Raw genomic sequence first — 18030 nt, 5'->3', positions numbered from 1 at the left:
AAGTGCACTGCAGCCGGGTGCAGATCCCAGCCAGGTTCATCACTTTTTTGTGTCCCCTGGAAACACTTCCGCTTTCTTGTCAGTATGTGCAGCACATGTGTCGTGAAATTGATGATGTTTTCTGAACTTGTTTGGGTTTTGTCTGTTTGCTTCTCTCAGCATGTTAATGAACCCACTCACTCTTTTAACCATACCCTTGATCTGGTTCATCTGGACTTATGGGATTGACATTGAATATCTAACAGTTTCTCCCAGAAACCCTCTTTTATCTGACCATTTTCTGTTATCATTTGAGTTTTCAGTCATGGACTACACAGCATCTGGGAAAAAAGTCCATTACAGCAGGTGTCTCTCTGACAATACCGTTAGCAAATTTAAAGAAAGAATCCCATCAGTACTTAGCCCACTGCCATGTATCAATGCAGTAGGGAACAGCTCCCTTAACTTCACATCCACACAGGTTGATGATCTTGTTGACAGTACTGTAGCCTCACTGCGTGCAACTCTAGATACTGTGGCCCCTCTGAGGAAGAAGGTAGTGAGTCAGAGAAGGCTAGCTCCATGGTACAACTCAGAAACACGAGCTTTAAAGCAAAATTCAAGGAAGCTAGAAAGAAGGTGGCGTTCTACTAACCTGGAAGAATCTCTAAAGGCTTGGAAAGACAGCTTATTGGCGTATAAAAAAAAGTCTCCGTATTGCCAGAACATCCTATTATTCATCATTGATAGAGGAAAACAAGAATAATCCCAGGTTTCTGTTCAGCACTGTAGCCAGGCTGACAGACAGCTACAGCTCTGTTGATCCATCTATACCTTTAGCCCTCAGTTCTAATGACTTTATGAGCTTCTTTACAAATAAAATTGTCTCTATTAGAGAAAAAATTCACCATCTCCTCCCCACAGCTGGCTCAGATGTACTGTCCAGTTCAGCAGCCTCAGAGTCCACTGTAACTGGCTTATATTTTGACTGTTTTTCTCCTGTACATCTCTCTGAGCTCGCTTCAACAGTTTCTTCATCTAAACCATCGACTTGTCTTCTAGACCCCGTTCCAACAAGGCTGCTCAAAGTTTTTCCTTTAATCGACAACTCTATATTAAGTCTGATTAACTTATCTTTATCAACTGGTTATGTACCGCAGGCTTTTAAAGTTGCAGTAATTAAACCTCTACTTAAAAAGCCTACTCTTGATCCAGATGTTTTAGCCAATTATAGACCTATATCCAACCTCTCCTTTATTTTCAAAATCCTTGAGAAGGTTGTTGCAAACCAGTTATGTGATTATCTGCACAGAAATAGTTTGTTTGAAGATTTTCAGTCAGGTTTTAGAGTCCATCACAGCACAGAAACAGCTCTAGTTAAGGTTACCAATGATCTCCTCATAGCCTCAGACAATGGACTTGTCTCTATACTTGTCCTGCTAGATCTTAGTGTTGCATTTGACACCATCGATCATAAGATTCTATTACAGAGATTAGAGCATATGGTCGGCATTAAAGGAACCGCACTAAGCTGGTTTAAGTCATATCTGTCAGATAGACTCCAGTTTGTTCATGTTAATAATGACTCTTCTATCAACACTAAAGTCAGTCATGGAGTTCCACAAGGTTCTGTGCTAGGACCAATACTTTTCACTCTATATATGCTTCCTCTAGGAAACATTATTAGGAGGCACCAGATAAATTTCCATTGTTACGCAGATGACACCCAGCTGTACTTATCCATGAAGCCAGGTGAGACTAACCAGGTAGCCCAACTTCAGGTGTGTCTTAAGGACATAAAAACCTGGATGACCAGTAATTTCTTACTCTTAAATTCAGAACTGAAGTTATTGTAATTGGCCCAAAACACCTCAGAGATACACTATGTGATAATATACTGACTCTGGATGACATCACCTTGGCCTCCAGTGCTACAGTCAGAAACCTTGGTGTCATTTTTGACCAGGACTTGTCCTTTACTTCACATATAAAGCGAGTCTCCAGGACAGCCTTCTTCCACCTGCGCAATATTGCTAAAATCAGACCCATTCTGTGTCTAAAGGAAGCTGAAAAGCTAGTTCATGCATTTGTTACCTCAAGACTGGACTACTGTAACTCTTTATTGTCAGGATGTCCCAAAAATTAAGTAAAAAGCCTCCAACTGATCCAAAATGCGGCAGCACGAGTACTGACAGGAACTAGGAAACGAGATCACATCTCTCCTGTGTTAGCCTCTCTACACTGGCTCCCTGTAAAATCGAGGATAGAATTTAAAATCCTCCTCCTCACCTACAAAGCCATTCATGGTCAGGCACCATCGTACCTTGGAGAGCTTATACTTCCCTATTTTCCCAATAGGACACTTCACTCTCTAAATGCAGGTCTACTTGTGGTTCCCAGAGTTTGTAAGAGTAGAATGGGGGGCAGAGCCTTCAGCTATCAGGCTCCTCTCCTGTGGAACCAGCTCCCAGTGTGGGTTCGGGAGGCAGACCCCCTCTCTACCTTTAAGATCAGGCTTAAAACTGTCCTGTTTAGTAAAGCTTATAGTTAGGGCTGGCTCGGGTATGTCCTGACCCATCCCTTAGTTATGCTGCTATAGAGCTAGACTGCTGGGGGATTCCCATGATTCACTGGGCTCTCTCTCTCTCTCTCTCTCTATCGATTACTTTATGCCATTAACTTTGTATTTTTCTCTCTCCCGTAGTTTGTGCTTCTCCTCTCTCTCCCTCTCTCTGTCCTCATTCTGCAGGTCTCTCTGCCTCGGGAGCAGCAGGATCCAGATCCACCACTACTCATCTTTACTATTAACCACTGTTACCTGTCATTATTATTGATAACACCATTACCTACACAGCTGTTCCTGGTCTCTCTCTCTCTCTCTTTTCTCCTCTCTCCTCCCCCACCCCCCCTTTTTTATCTCCTCCTAAACCCAACCGGACGAGGCAGACGGCCGCCCACCCTGAGCCCGGTTCTGTTGGAGGTTTCTTCCTGTTAAAAGGGAGTTTTTCCTCCCCCCTGTCGCCAAGTGCTTGCTCTTTGTGGGAACTGTTGGGTTTTTCTCTGCAACAAAGTAAGGTCTTGACCTTGCCATGTAAAGTGCCTTGAGATAATGTATATTATGATCTGGCGCTATACAAATAAAATTGAATTGAATTGAATTGAATTTGCATACATGTTGTCTAAATTGAAGTGGGTTGAGCTCTCAGGGCCACCATACAAATCCCTGGCGACGCCCCTGATTACTCAGAAAGTATGTAGTACAAACATAGTCTGTAGAAAAAACATAAAGGAGATGATAGAAGAAATGAAAAGATTAGGACTAACACAAGTAAGCAGTTTACTGGAGTGTGGTGATGGAGGAAAAGGCAGTAGATGCTTGCTTAGCTTTCTAATGAGAACCGTTAACTAACTCCAGAAGATGGCAGTAGTACAACATTTGCTGCCAAACTCCAGGGGTAGAAGAAGAAGAATAATAATAATAATAATAATAAGAAGAAGAAGAAGAAGAAGAAGAAGAAGAAGAAGAAGGAAATAGACGAAGAAGACCAGAACCACAACCGTAGCCTCTGTAGGATTAGGGATTGCAAAGCAGGATTTAGGAGGACCACCAGCTCTACGAAGCTCGTAGAGGGTCATTCGGGGTCTGTGAGTGCTGCTCAGGCAGAAACATGGTTCAGACGTGCTCAGCCTACGGATGTAAGAACCGCTACCACAAAGACAAAGACATCTCCTTCCATAAGTAAGTTCTTTAAAACCGTGAGTGTCAGCTAGGCAGCATTAGCTGTACAGACATGGTGGATAAGCTCTGTGTTGTACTGTTGCACACTACTTAGAGTTCACCAATCTGCCTTTACTGATGTGTCTTTTAAAAGCTTCGAGGCTAGTCGTCACCATTATATGAGTGGTAGAAGTGGACACATGACATTTCTTATGTCGGGAGATTTTCTTTTCAAAATCGGGTCACAGATAAATCACCAAGCACCGTTTATCTTTCAGATAAAAGTCAAGTCTTGTCTCAACTTCGTCCGCCAGTCGCACACTTCCCTCCTCCAGAGTAACAGGTTAACGGTGGTGATAACCGCACATAAGTGATTTAATTCACTTAATTTATGTTCCATACATTTTTATCCGCCGAATTTACCAGGACATTATACAAGTTCGTAAAAACTTGATATTATATTCTGTCAACATGTTTGTCTTATCCAGAAATGCTGGTATAGTAAACTTCTTTGAATCTGAATGGAGTTCTGTTAAACTTAGAAAATTTATAATCAATATATATGTTTTTCTAGAAAGTGGTTTGTTGGATAGATAAAATGTATGATTTTAAAGTACACCTAACAATTCCTAATATTACACTGACTGCTCAGCAGACACATCGCTGCCTTGCAACAGTCTCCAAAACAAGCAGGTTCTGCATCAAACACTGCACATATCCTCATGTACGTGTTGTGATACCAAATGTCTTTATGAATATTCCATGTCACATGTTTCTGAGGAGAGGAATTGTGTGCATTACAGCATTTTTCCTCAGTTATTCTTTATTGCTCACGTTGAGGTTGCTCAACAATAAAGTTCACTCACAGCTCAAAACAACTGCATTGCTGTTAGTACTAAAACTGAGGAAGAATCACTTTACATTTATAGTCAACTTACATTATGGGGAGGCTACACATGTAGTTCAGCCAGGACTATACCTCATTTTCACTCCTATTTTGAGCCAATAAAAACATATGTTAATGTTTTTATAATTTTTCTTTCTTAAAGGGATAGATCAGGTCATTTGATGTCAGGTTGTGTGAGGTACTTAGACAGAGTCAGTGTATTAGCTGCAGTAGATCTGAGTCTGTACACTCCCAGTTTTGAGAAGCAGCCACAAGTACTGGCTCAGAGGCTGAGTGACGTGCTGCTGTGGACGGGGCCAGACGCAAAAACATGTTTCAGCCACTTAAAAAAAAAATTCCCATAGAAAAATGAGATAATAATTATTATTGATCACCACTGTCCAAGGCAGAGCAGCAATTTCAGCCTCCTTCACCTCCGCCCACCTGGGACTGATCAGCTGATCACTGATCATAGCCAATCACACTGAAAACCGGCCTTTTCGATCAATAGGAAACCAATCGCTGCATCTTGAGCCAAAATGAAAGTAACAGTGGATTTGTTACATTATTTTAGTTGGAAATCGAACTTTTTTTTAGATGATAAAGATGGAACATAGGCTACAGAAACATAAAGATTCAAAGTTGTGTTTCAATTTCATTCGTTTCATTCCTGCTGTTTGGGTGAAATGTTTAATTCCCTGTGAATCCCAGCAGGTTGAGTCAGTCACTGACTGCCCGCTCAGAGCAAATAAATCAACCTGTTATAAAAGTTGTTGTTTTATAGAACTGAGTTCTTTGTGGAGGACTAGACTCTTGAGTATTCACCAGGAAAAGACTTGTGACCAGCCTGTAGCTAACAATTCTGACAAAGTTTGCTTCCTAAATAACCTAAATGAATGATTGATAATAATCCTATGAACTGATTAATTATCCCACTGATGGTGATTGAAGAAATACTACAGATAGAAAACAAAAAGCAAAGCACACGTTTATATTTATCTCTCATTTTGTTTGCTGATGGGTTGATTGACTCTCAGGTTTCCGCTGGCGCGTCCAGATGTTTGTGGTAAATGGGTGGCAGCAATGAGGAGGAACAACTTCAAGCCGACAAAGTACAGCAACATCTGCTCACAGCACTTCACCAAAGACTGTTTCAAGAGAGAGTGCAACAACCGAGTGCTGAAGGAGAACGCCGTGCCATCGCTTTTCACCTTCAGCCTCAGCATCAAGGTGAAGGAGCACAGAGCTTTTCCATCTAATGCAGAGTCCAAACACACTCGGAGTCCACACACACCTGGAGTCCACACACACTCAGAGTCCTGTCAGAAGTGTGGAGAATAAAAACATCTAAATGTTTGATCTGAAACTTCATGATTAGTAGTTTATCATTTGAATTCATGTCAGAACCCATCCATCCATTTTCATCTGCTTATCCGGGGACGGGTCGGGTGGCAGCAGGCTAAGCAGAGAATTCCAGGTATCCTTCTCCCTAGCAACACTTTCTAACTCCTCCTGGGGGATCCCAATGTGTTCTCAGGCCAGATGGGATATATAATCCCTCCAGTGAGTTCTGGGTCTACCCTGGGGCCTCCTCCCATGCCTGGAAAACCTCCAGAGGGAGGCTGGGGAGGCATCCTCACCAGATGCCCCAACCACCTCAGCTGCCTCCTTTCGACATGAAGGAGCAGCAGCTGTACTCCGAGCTCCCTCTGGATGTCAGAGCTCCTCACCCTGTCTCTAAGGCTGAGCCCAGCCCAATGAGGCCCAGGAGGAAACCCAATGCAGCCGCTTGTATCTGTGATCTCATTCTTTCGGTCACTACCCAGAGCTCATGACCATAGGTGAGGGTTAGAATGAAGATCGACTGGTAAATCGAGAGCTTTGCCTTCCAGCTCAGCCCTGCTGTTTGGGTGAAATGTTTAATTCCCTGTAATTCCCAGCAGGTTGAGAGCTTTGCCTTCCGACTCAGCTCCCTCTGAGCCACGATGGTCCGGTACGAGGTCTGCATTACTGCTGACGCTGCACCGATCCGCCTGTCGATCTCCCACTCCATCTTACCCTCACAAGAGAACAAGACCGCGAGGTACTTAAACTCCTTCACTTGGGACAGTACCCCCGCCCCCCAATCCAAAGGAAGCAGTCCACCGTTCTCCGGCTGAGAACCATAGCCTCAGACCATTAATGGTTCATGTCAAAATCAAACATTATTATACATGTCAGCTGGGACTGGATCCAGCCCCCCGCCATCCTGTATGGATGAGTGGTATAGAAAATGGATGGATGGATGTTTAGCTTTCACGCCACAATTGAACTGCACCTCAGTCCGATTGGACGTGGACCAACACCTTCTTCCCAGGTGTTCTTGGTCTGGTTGTTTGACACACAGCTTCCACACCAACCTGAGTGATGCCAGCCAAACTGGCAACTTCACCACACTTGATTTGAGCCAAACCACATCCTACGTGCAACAAGCTGCAACACATCGAGTACATTCCTCATATCGCCCACTCCTTGGAATATCTGGAGTAAGCTGTGAATGCTCCTCAGCTGGAATAACGGGAGGTTTTCCTGTTCTGTCCACTGAGTTGAGATGCAGCATGAAAGACAAACCCCCAGAGTTTCCCTGAGCTGATGTCTCTAAGCTTTACTGTGATTTAGGGCTGTAATTATCTGTTTTTTTATTATTTCCCTCAGCCCAAAGTGACGTCTTGAAGTGTCTTATCTGAAAAATAATTTTAGCTTAAAAAAAAACCTAAAACAGTGATTTGATTATCAATTTTCAGTCAGTGGACTAATTCATTAGTAGACTAATTGTTTACTCTCTACTATGAACTGTGTTGATCTACAGAACATCTGGGGTTTGGGAGAATAATGACAAAACAAATTTAAGATAATCACAGGATCTTTCCCTGCACTGAGTGAATGTTGATGCATCAACACTTGATGTCCTCTTTTCCTGATACTACCTCTAGGTCGTATTCAAGGCTAATTGTATTCCACAAGTCACCACAGTCTATGGTGCCACATCAGTCCAGCTGTTGGCAGTAGTGTGTCTACAATAATGACATGTTGGATTTAGTGTGAATAATCTGGAGCTCTCGGGGTTACTGATTGGATCAAGTGCAATCATCATCTGCAGACAACGCATATTTGTACAAATGATGTGAAAGACGACCATCATGCTTTTGATACATCAGCTCTGGGAAAGTTTCTGGACTTTAGGTCTGGAAAGTAAAATTCCTGGAGTGTTTGGTGGAAATGCTCTTTAAATTATACTGATAAAAAATCTAAATGGTCTCAAGTGTCATATCAGGACGAGCTCCAGTCCTTATTTTAAAAGAAGTGCACAATCTTATCCAAGTTAAATCCAATCAAAATGAAGAAATTGATCCTTCAGTTGTGTTTAGCTTATTGAGACAAAATCTGCCATGTTGTCCTGACTTGGTTGGGGAATCAGCGTCAGAGCTCATGTGTGCTATCTGTCTGACAGTCGGAGTCCCTGGAGCATCCCTTCCCCTCAGAGATCCACTTCCCCCTCTCTCTGCCTCTGACCTCTGACCCAGTGGTGGAGGAGGACCCTGAGCCTGCGAGGAGCCTGCCCGACACCCACTGTGACACGGCATCGGTCTCCTGTGACCACAACTACACGGCAGAGGACTCTGCGCGGCAGAAGAAGCGCATCGAGCAGCTGGAGGAGCAGCTGGAGCGTCTGAGGAAGAAGCTGAAGACGACGCAGCAGAAGTGTCGGCGGCAGGAGAGGCAGCTGAAGAGGCTGAAGGCCGCCTGTGATGTGCCAAGGACCAGCTGTGAGCCACCTGCAGCGTTTGGCGAGGGATACGTGATTTTACCCAAACAAATCTACCACACTCTGAAAGGTATTGAGTGATGAGGAGGAGAGGAAGGAGAACATTGCTGTGGTCATATTGACCCGCGGATTAAAATTCTGCTGCAGGTTCCATCTCAGATGTGTCAGCAGCAGCCAGGCAGACTGTTGCTGCTGAGCAAGGCAGCAACTCCCGAGCCAAGAGCTGCAGCACTCACATGTTGGGGAATACAAACGGAGGAAAGAAAAAACTTCAGTCTGTTTTTGTGGATACATCAAACTCCTTACATATCCATTTTTCATTTTCCATTTTCCATTTGCATTTGCTTTTCATTTTTTGTGTTTTCTGATTAGGCTGCACTGAAAATGGCTTCAAGTGAATTCACTTTAAATGAAAAGTTCAACATTGTGTGTTTCTTTAGAGAGAGTTGTGCACTGAGACTGGCTAGTCTAGTCTAGACTGGCTGGGAGCAGTGACTGAGACACTGCACAGAAGTGCTGGGCAGATGGATGAACTGTTGTTGGGTCAAGAAACTGTCAAAATTTAAACCCATAAAACTATAAACTCTGTTTTTACATTAGTGCTTGTATAAGGATTAAACAAATAAGATACAATATATTGATTAATGAGCTAAGAGCTGCAATTCCTCTAATGACCACTAGAGTCTGGCTCCAACACTGAGTCAGTCTCCATAGACTCCCATGTTAAACTTTACACAGAACAACAACATGTTTACAGCCTGGTATGAAAAAACGATTTTGGTCTCTAGAGCTAATTTCCTCCTTCATGACAACTGTACAGGGGGTGAATTTTTTTATATAACTCACCTGTTTATGTTTTGTTAAGGCTTAAAGTTCTGCATAATTGTGGGCGTGGTTGCTTTGACTGACAGGTGGGTGCCATCACAGTAGGCCAGCTGCAGCTGTCTGCTTGGTGTCACCTCAGCTAATTTGAGTTTTTCTTGCACGCATCAGACAGATAACCTGGTTTGCTTTGCAGTTTATTGACTAACACAACGTGAGCACGTCTGTGCTCCTGTTCTTTTTTTTTTTTTAGGTGAATGTAATTCTAGTATTTATTGATATGTCAGCATTGGTTAGCTGATCATACCACTTTGTTAGCTTAGCTGGTTAACTAGCTAATTAGCCATTTGCCACCAACTGCTAGCACTGAAGTCTCAGCTGCACACATGCTCCACCTCTTTGTGTATTTTAGGATTAGCCAGGAGTTAGGGGCGGAGTCAGGCAGTGCCAAGATGGCGACGGTGGAGCAGCCCACTAAGAGCTTCATGACCGCTCTTCAGAAACCTGTGGGTGACATCACGGAAGCTACATCCATCCTTATTTACAGTCTGTGGTTTCCACCTGCTTGCAGTCTTTATGCTAAGATTGGCTAACCAAATCCTTACTTTGTACTTAACAAACAGACGTGAGATTAATATGAAATTGATCTTCTGATGTCAGTCTCAGAAAAAAACTAATATTTTCAAAGATGTTGAATTATTCCTTTAAAGACCCAGGCATGGGATTTGCAGATGCAGGTGGACATTATAACATGAAACATGGATGTTTTTAAACTTTTATGTTGATTGACAGTTTTTTTTTTTCAAAACAAAAAAGGTCACGTGCGCGTTTATGTGTGCATGTTCCACCATTCAGATTCACTGAACAGCTGATTGTGTGTAATAAACTTAAAACACACTGCTCACACTCCAGCCAGTCTGCAGCGTCGCCGCAACAAAATTCAGCCTGATTGCTGTCCACATCCACAATTCATCAGTCCACAAGGGGGCTCAAGAAGACTTCCTGCAGACTTCCAGAGAGTCCTCACAGGATGCAGACTTCACCACACTTGAAATTAGCTCATAGTCCATAGTGATATGGGTGTGACAATGTAAAATTAATAAATAATGTACTATTTATTTACTATTTATCTTCTTTTTTCTTTTTTGTTGTCTAAATGTATAGATGTAGTAAGTTTCATATTGCACATATAGAACATGTATGTATATGTATATAGGCTGAATAGGATGGGTTTTATCCATCCACGGTGTGAGCATGTTTGGCAGCATTTTTACTGCACATTCTGACCGTAGCTTTTATGCCTGCTGTATGAGATGCAGCAGATCTGCACATGTCCCACCTAAGTTGCAAATATGTGTATTGTTAAGAACTGTTCAGACTTCCTTTAAAATGACTGACTGGGTCACATGGAAACACATGAGGTCTTTACATCACATCTTATAGCACATTACATCTCCTCGAGGTTCAGGATGGTGAAGACATCACTGTACGTATGAAAAAGGTCTGCAAGAGCTCCGTCCAGGAGGTGCACATTTGGATTCAACTTCAGTGTGTAGACTTTTAAAAAAAAAAAAAAAAAAAAAAACACTTGATCAACACCATGTTTCCATGAGATTTTCACAACTGAAAATTTTAGCCTTGAAAATCATAGCCTACTCCCAGCCCCCATCATGCACCTCATGTTGCACCTTCCACCTCAAAAATTAATTTTTAAGTGAGAAAAAAAAATGGAGATTAACATTCATTAGATCCAGTGCAGTTTTTGAAATCGTTGAAAGACGGACAGACTGAACAGTCTCTGTGGTTTTTTAAATAGATTTTTGCCCTTGTTTTTTGTTCATTTTGCATCATTTGTGTATTTGTGTGACCAGTCAACGACAACACAACACACAACTCATATCGACATCAGTCAGCCAATCATCCATTTAAACACTGATACTGCTTTTAAACACATCCATGAATTTTCACCACAGATGATCTGACACCACAGCTGTGGATGGGCTGCAAGACGACAGAAAAAATACTTCACAGTTTTTTCAAGGGGTTGACTGAATCTCTTTTTTCATTTTCACTTTTTACTCATTGTTATTAATTATTGTATTTATGTCAGATTGATTCAGCTGTGTCACATAAAAAGCTCATTGTTTTGGTGGGAGAAGATGAACAGCAGTGATAGCTGTGGCCTGCAGGTGGTGCTACAGATCTGTGTGTCTCTGGGTACGTAGCCAGTACATGTGCCCCAACATGCACTGCACTGAAACCTGCACTGGATACACACTTATCTTTCCACACAGCCTCAAGATGCACTTTAAATTACACTGACCTGCATGAAATGTGCCAGACAAAAATGAAGTTGGTAGCTGGTGTCATATGTTTGCTTTTGGTGTAGTTGCAGTGTCATACAGTGGCCCCCAACCAGTATCTATGATTTGACAAAACTTAAAGAAAAAAAAAAAAAAAAAAAATTATTTATTTTTTTTTTATCCCTAATGATGTGGTCTAAATATTTGTTGAATATATTGTATTTTTTTATGGAGCTTAGGACTTGCTAGTGAAACAATGGGGACACAGTGGAGATCCAAATAAACAAACATACATTTCCTAATCACATTCCCCAGAGGGTGAACGCTGCAGATTGAAATGACCTCGTGACCTTTACTCAGGGCAAACTTTACATCAGTAGTTCACTGCTAACTACTAGTGAGGGTGTAGTTAAATCATCAGTGTGTGTGTTCTGACAGTCTCATAATGTGGCTGTAATGAACACTGCACCCTCTAGGGGACACTAGCAGGACTTTAGTCTCTGATGTTTCTCAGCTGAGTCTCAGTTTGGACACACACTTCAGCCCTTTGACCGTCCTCAGGTGAACAGACCACTGTGGGGCTAAATCTGATCCAGGTCGACGTGTTTGGTATGACGTTCCACCCCCCAGCCCAGCATCAAGGTCATCCTGTCTGAACTGTAACACTCCTCAGGCTGCAATCTGACCGCTCTGATTAAACAACACCTGGATCACCTCCTGCTCCCGGCATGCTCTGCTGCCGCTGCCACCAGCAACCAACAACAAAGGTAACGTTGGGTTTTATATAGAATTTTTTTTTTTTTGGAAAGAGCATAATTTGTTTATAATTAATTTAATTAATCACTCAGGTCAACCATACAAGAGATTCAACTAATTATTTTTTACTGATATAAAGATAGTTGATATTACACATTAAAGTTTTAGCAGTAAAATGTTCTCAACTGAAAAAAAAAGTTTGAAATCCAAGATAATAAATGAAAAAAATACATAAAACAACCCCACAAGAAAATTATTTTATTTATTTAAAAACATGATAAAAACATAAAATGAGTAACAAATTATTTGAATGTGTATGTGAGTATATATATATACTTCATTATTACATTTGTACTGTATGTTCCTGACGTGGAAGACTTAATACCACTTAAGGGTAAATTTAAGTAGAAGTCAGGATCCCAGAGGTTAAATATGAACGTGTCAGAGTTTCTCCGTCTATCAGATAGTTTTCTTCTGTTCAGACTCTGATGAATCTGTTCATCCTCTGACCCAGATAGAAACTACACAGGTTCACTTCTCATTCTTTTCAGTCTGGACTCTGTATTCAACCTGGAGCACTGAGCCCAGGATTCAATTAAATGGAGGTTAGAAGGATGAACATAATGATGATAATGATGCCGATGTACAGTATATAAATATAAACATTGCCATAAGACTCAAATCTGCCCGGCAGCATCTATCAGATCTATAACACTGTCTGATCTCTCTGCCAATAATCTGCTGCTTCCTCAAAAACACTGAAAAACGCCTCGAGGGAGGAAACAGAGTGGGGGAGGAAAACAAGGGGGAGGAGGGAGGAATCCTGCTTTAACAGTGAGCAGAGAGCTGTTCGTTCAAATCCCAGAGAGAAGAGAAAGATCAGAGGGAGCGGTTCAATGAAACAAGGACAATGCTGCTGATGTGCTGATGAGCAAAGCAGCTGCTGAGGATACTGAACTGGATGTCAAACTACATATGACTGCAGTAAAAAAATAAAGTGAATAATGTTATTTATAATTCCAATCCATAGATATAATATTAAAATATTATTCATTTCCTGAATTCAGACTCTTTCAGTGGCAGGTGTCTGTAGTACAGTTTCTCACATTCCTGCATTCAAATCAATATTTGTTTTTGTTCTCAACTTCATTCATAAACACAAATGAATAATTTGCACTAGAGGCACCACATTCATGTGCACCAATTAGTAATTTGTTCTCTGTTCCCATTTCATGGTCTAAAATTGCTTAATCCTCACTGTTGTGTGCATTAATTACCAGATACCAAACTGTAGCCTACTGAATTGTTTAAATTGTTTGCACTAACTTTAGAACAACTTAAAGCTCCACACAGTCTAAAGGTAGATGTCCATGTGTTTTTGATTATAAAGCAGGTCTAGGTTCTATATTAATACTGTGAAAGTATCAAAGCCTCAGTCCACAGAGAAATGCACACAGCCTGTATTCAGAAACTGAGCCTTAAAACCAGCTTCCAGGACTTCTGTAACTTTGTGATGTCACAACAAAGCAGTCACTGCTCTCAGCCATGTCCCAAGCCCCACCCACCTCAACTCACCATCCAACCTTGCAGGATTTGGTTTCTCTGAGTGTTTACCTGAAATCTGCTGTATTTTTTTCAATCACTCAGAATCACTCTACATTGAGTTGCCACCTGCTAGAGACAGCTCTTTGTGAATAAAGGGATGAAGTTTGATGCTGAACTCACAACATTTATTCTAGACTGGTAGATAAACAGCTGTTAATGCTAACACTTTATTATGTCTATTCAACAGTTATAAGAGACTAGTTTGCTGATTTAGTCCCATCTTGGAAAATATTCCATTCTTCTGTATGTAGGTCCATGTGAGTTGAGAGAAGGTCTGAGAGGTTAAACAACAGTCACAGCATGACAGCAGCCTCCTGCTTACCATATTTTCTGCACTATAGGGCGCACTGGATTATAAGGCGCACTGTCAATGAATGGTCTATTTTCGAACTTTTTTCATATATAAAGCGCACCGGACTATAAGGCGCATTAAGCGAAACAAAACAGTCAGATAAGTCAGTCAAACTTAATTAAACGCGTTCACAATAACTCTCAACATTGTTCAAACGTTAATGAGCGTATTCACAATAACTCCCAACCTTGTTCAGTTGTAACACGTAAAAAAAACAGTTTGATACAGTTTGATCGTAATGCTGCAAGCGGTGCGGCTTTGTAGTTTACCAAAGTCGTACTAAAACATTTTGACAGAGCGCCGTGTACCACACAAAATCGCTTCGAGGTCAGTAAGCACAACCAGAATTAATCCATATATAAGATGCTCCGGATTATAAGGCGCACTGTTGTTTTTTGAGAAAATTAAAGGCTTTTAAGTGCGCCTTATAGTCCGGAAAATACGGTAATTTGATTTTACCTTCTGCTCTCTTCAGGAAGCTTTGATCTGTCTTTAAATGTAAGCACTGCTCCAGGTTTGGTGCTCTGGTCTGAGCAGCTAATGTCCTCACAACTCATTTATTGCTGTGAGAACAGAAGTAAGGCTCTGCTCAGGCCTGGTATTACCATCCATCTGATCCGATCACAACCCTCAAGCTGACCCCCTCCGTGCCCTGCTCTCTCTCTCTCACACACACACACAAACACATGACAACTGTTGGACTGGCTAAAAACAACAATGCATACATGCGTATTTGCATAGAGCGGGGAAGTGAGATCTGATCACAAGTGTGAACAGACAAACTTCGAGCTGACCACTTGTGATGGGGTCACTGAAGACCCATGTTACTACCAGGTCTGAACAGGGCCTGGAATACACCGCACCTCAGATGTGTCAGCCTTGTGAGATTTCCCACACTAGTAATTTGTGAATAATTTAATTAATGTGCATTATTATAATTAATATTTCATAGAGTAGAATTTCTTAATGCATCATGCGAGCGCACAAATTACTACTACTACTTGGTAATTAGTAGTCTAGTAGTTAAATGGCACTGAGCCCTTGCAGTCTGTAATTTGTGAACATGAATTACTTGATTAATATACAGTATATTAATTAGCACGGTGCTCTACAGTTATTTAATCCATTTCCTAGAATTATATACATATTTTGTGCTATGGAATTCTTGATTACACAAGAATTACATAATTTGTGATCACTAATAATTCATTTGTGCAATAGAAGTACTTTCTTTTTGTCTTACAATTACTTAATTCATGCAGTAGAAAGTGCACACACATTCGTGCACACTAATTAGTAATTTGTTCTCTAAATCACTTTGTTCTCTTGTGATTTACTGTGTGCATCTGAGGGTAGTGAAGGAAAATGACTCAGAGAGCAGAAGCTGTGAGATGAACAGGAGTGAAGAGATGAGTGGAGGAGGATGAGGATGAACGTGTGACTTCATGCTGCTGTTTGTGTTTCAGGGGATGCAAATATCAACATGACAAATTACAGGAAAAACCAACATAAAGAGTCTTAGTCAGGTGTTGCGCCTCCACTTCTCTGAAGTCTACTGCAGGGATGAACACCACTCCTCCAAAAGATATTCACGCATTTGGTGTTTTGGTGTCGCTATACAGTGTGTATATATGTGTGTGTGTGTGTGTGTGTGTGTGTGTGTTGCTGATCAGGACTTTAAGCTTGAAGCTTAAAAGGTAAATGATGATTTTTCAGTGTGTGTTTATTTATCTGCTCAGTAAACACAGACCTGTTATTTTGTGAGAGTTTCTGCCTGTTGCCGTCACCATGACGCACACCTGGGTGGAGACCATGTGACATCACTCCTCTGGGGCTAAAGGGTGTCGCTAAGACCAAATGCAACCATAGCGACGTAGTTTCACCTCATCTATATGTGTGTGTGAGTGTGTAGCTGAGCATTAACATGGCGGCAGTGTGTGCCGCTGGTTTGAGTCATGTCTGACAGCCTAATTCCTGCCTGATGTCATGAGAAAGTTTGTAAGAAACACACACACACACACACACACACACACACACACACACACACACACACACACACACACAGAGTCATTTTTTATCATACAAAGTTGAACTGCATTTATTTAGTGTTTTTCTGGTCTTATCAACAAAAATTGAAATTTTAAAGCATTTCATTAGTTAATAACAACTTGTACAATAAAAATAGATATGAATATAGTTTACAAATTAATTTATCAATCTATAAATAAACAGACTAAATTACAACCTAATTCATGATTTGATATTTTAAGAGTAATAGACAGAGAAATTATAAAAATTATTTACAAATGAAATATTAATCCATCAATAAATAGTTCAAAAAACGGTTTACAAAAACAACATAAAACAATAAGTCATTAAGTACATAATGTAAAAATAATTAATACATAATTAAATAATGGAAGCAAACTGCATAGTTGATAGGAAAAGGAAAAGCAGCGGGAAAATAGAAATGTAAATAGGAAAGGAAATTGTCCTTTTTAACAGTAGGTAACTTTTGCCGTCAGGGGTCTCAATCAAAACATTAACAAAATATGGCATTTAATGATATGGTAAGGCAGCATGGGCTCATGGGAGTTGTTGTCTTCACCACCATTGCCATCAGTGTCTCCCAGTTTGGATTCATGTTGGTCGTGCAGGAGGTTTCTCGCAGGAGCTGAATTATCCACAGAGGTCTCCTCTCCAAAACAACAGACCAGGTGAACCACTAAAAACACTTCATAAAGCAGTTCAAAGTTAAAGTCAGTTTCACCAACTATGTACGAAGGCATCAGGGAAGGGCTGCGAGCTGATACTGCAAACCTCTGTTTCCATTGTTTCTCTGATAACTTGTGATCCAGATGTTCAGGAAGTTTTTACCGGCAGCCAAATTATTTGCAGAGGTGTCCTCCTGTCCAAAACAAACCAGGGGATTAAAACTCAGTAGAAACACTGAATACAGGGGTTTCATGTTAAAGATCTGTGATTCACTGACACTGACACAGGATGTCTCGGTCCAGCGGGTCAGTTTTTATCTAAGTTCACCAACTTTCTGACTTCAGTTATTAAGCTGGACAAAGTAATATTAGTTATTTCAGGTGTCAGTCACACAGGTGGTCATGCTTTGGACCTTGGACCACAAATGCATTTTCTTTGAGCGTACTGTGAGTGCTGACCCTTTGTGTCCCACAGCATCACTCAGAGCACAGCTGATCAGTTCTGAAATCTAAATGATGTTGAGTTCTCTTTTAACAGGCCTTGTTCTTCACTGCTGGACAATGTGGCCCTTTTAAAGGTAAGAACTTTTGCTATCTGTAACAGCTTACCATGGATGACAGACACTGTCTGCTGCCTGAGAAAGAAGTGCTGCCAAGACTGAATGACTATGGAAAACCACTACTTTCTTTTAATGCATCAGTAAAGGAAGCCTGGACTGCTCACTTTGCACATATGATCTCTTTTTCAAAAACAAATCCTAAGATTTTATTTGACACCATTAATATTGTCCTTATTTTCTTTGTTGATAATGTAATGACTGTTTTCTCTATCTGCAACTTTATGTCTGATTCCTATCCAGTGACATTTGTTGTCCTACAAGGCCTGGTTCTGGAGTCTCTGTAATTTTTCTACATTTGCTGATCTTCGGACAGATTATAAGCATTTAAACCATATCACTTATTTGCAGATGATCTCCAATTATATTTTTCATTCAAACCTAGTGAGACTTATAGGTTAACTAAGCTCCCAGACCATCTAAACACTAATAGAGATTGCTGGGATGTTAGCAAAATTTCGTACAGCTTAATG

At 41.0% G+C, this 18030-nt stretch overlaps 1 protein-coding gene across 1 annotated transcript; it reads left to right on the top strand.

Moving 5' to 3' along the window:
- Positions 1-3364: 3364 nt before the first annotated feature.
- On the top strand, positions 3365-9029 carry thap1 (THAP domain containing, apoptosis associated protein 1). Its single transcript, XM_071466496.1, has 3 exons — positions 3365-3718; positions 5621-5813; positions 8074-9029. Exons 1-3 carry the CDS (start codon positions 3648-3650, stop codon positions 8467-8469), a joined length of 660 nt encoding a protein of 219 aa, XP_071322597.1. The 5' UTR covers positions 3365-3647; the 3' UTR covers positions 8470-9029.
- Positions 9030-18030: the final 9001 nt, after the last annotated feature.

The sequence above is a fragment of the Trachinotus anak genome, unplaced genomic scaffold (genome assembly GCF_046630095.1).
Source record: "Trachinotus anak isolate AG129_WGS33_773 ecotype Australia unplaced genomic scaffold, CSIRO_AGI_Tana_v1 ptg000028l, whole genome shotgun sequence".
NCBI classification, from domain to species: Eukaryota; Metazoa; Chordata; class Actinopteri; order Carangiformes; family Carangidae; genus Trachinotus; species Trachinotus anak.
The sequence above is the reverse complement of the archived record's forward strand: the minus strand, read 5'-3'. Positions and strand labels throughout refer to the sequence as shown.

Coding starts and splice junctions, on each gene's coding strand:
- thap1 (XM_071466496.1), top strand. CDS start 3,648: ATGGTTCAGACGTGCTCAGCCTACGGATGTAAGAACCGCTACCACAAA. Junction 3,719..5,620: donor AAAGACATCTCCTTCCATAA/GTAAGTTCTTTA, acceptor ATTGACTCTCAG/GTTTCCGCTGGCGCGTCCAG. Junction 5,814..8,073: donor CCTTCAGCCTCAGCATCAAG/GTGAAGGAGCAC, acceptor TCTGTCTGACAG/TCGGAGTCCCTGGAGCATCC.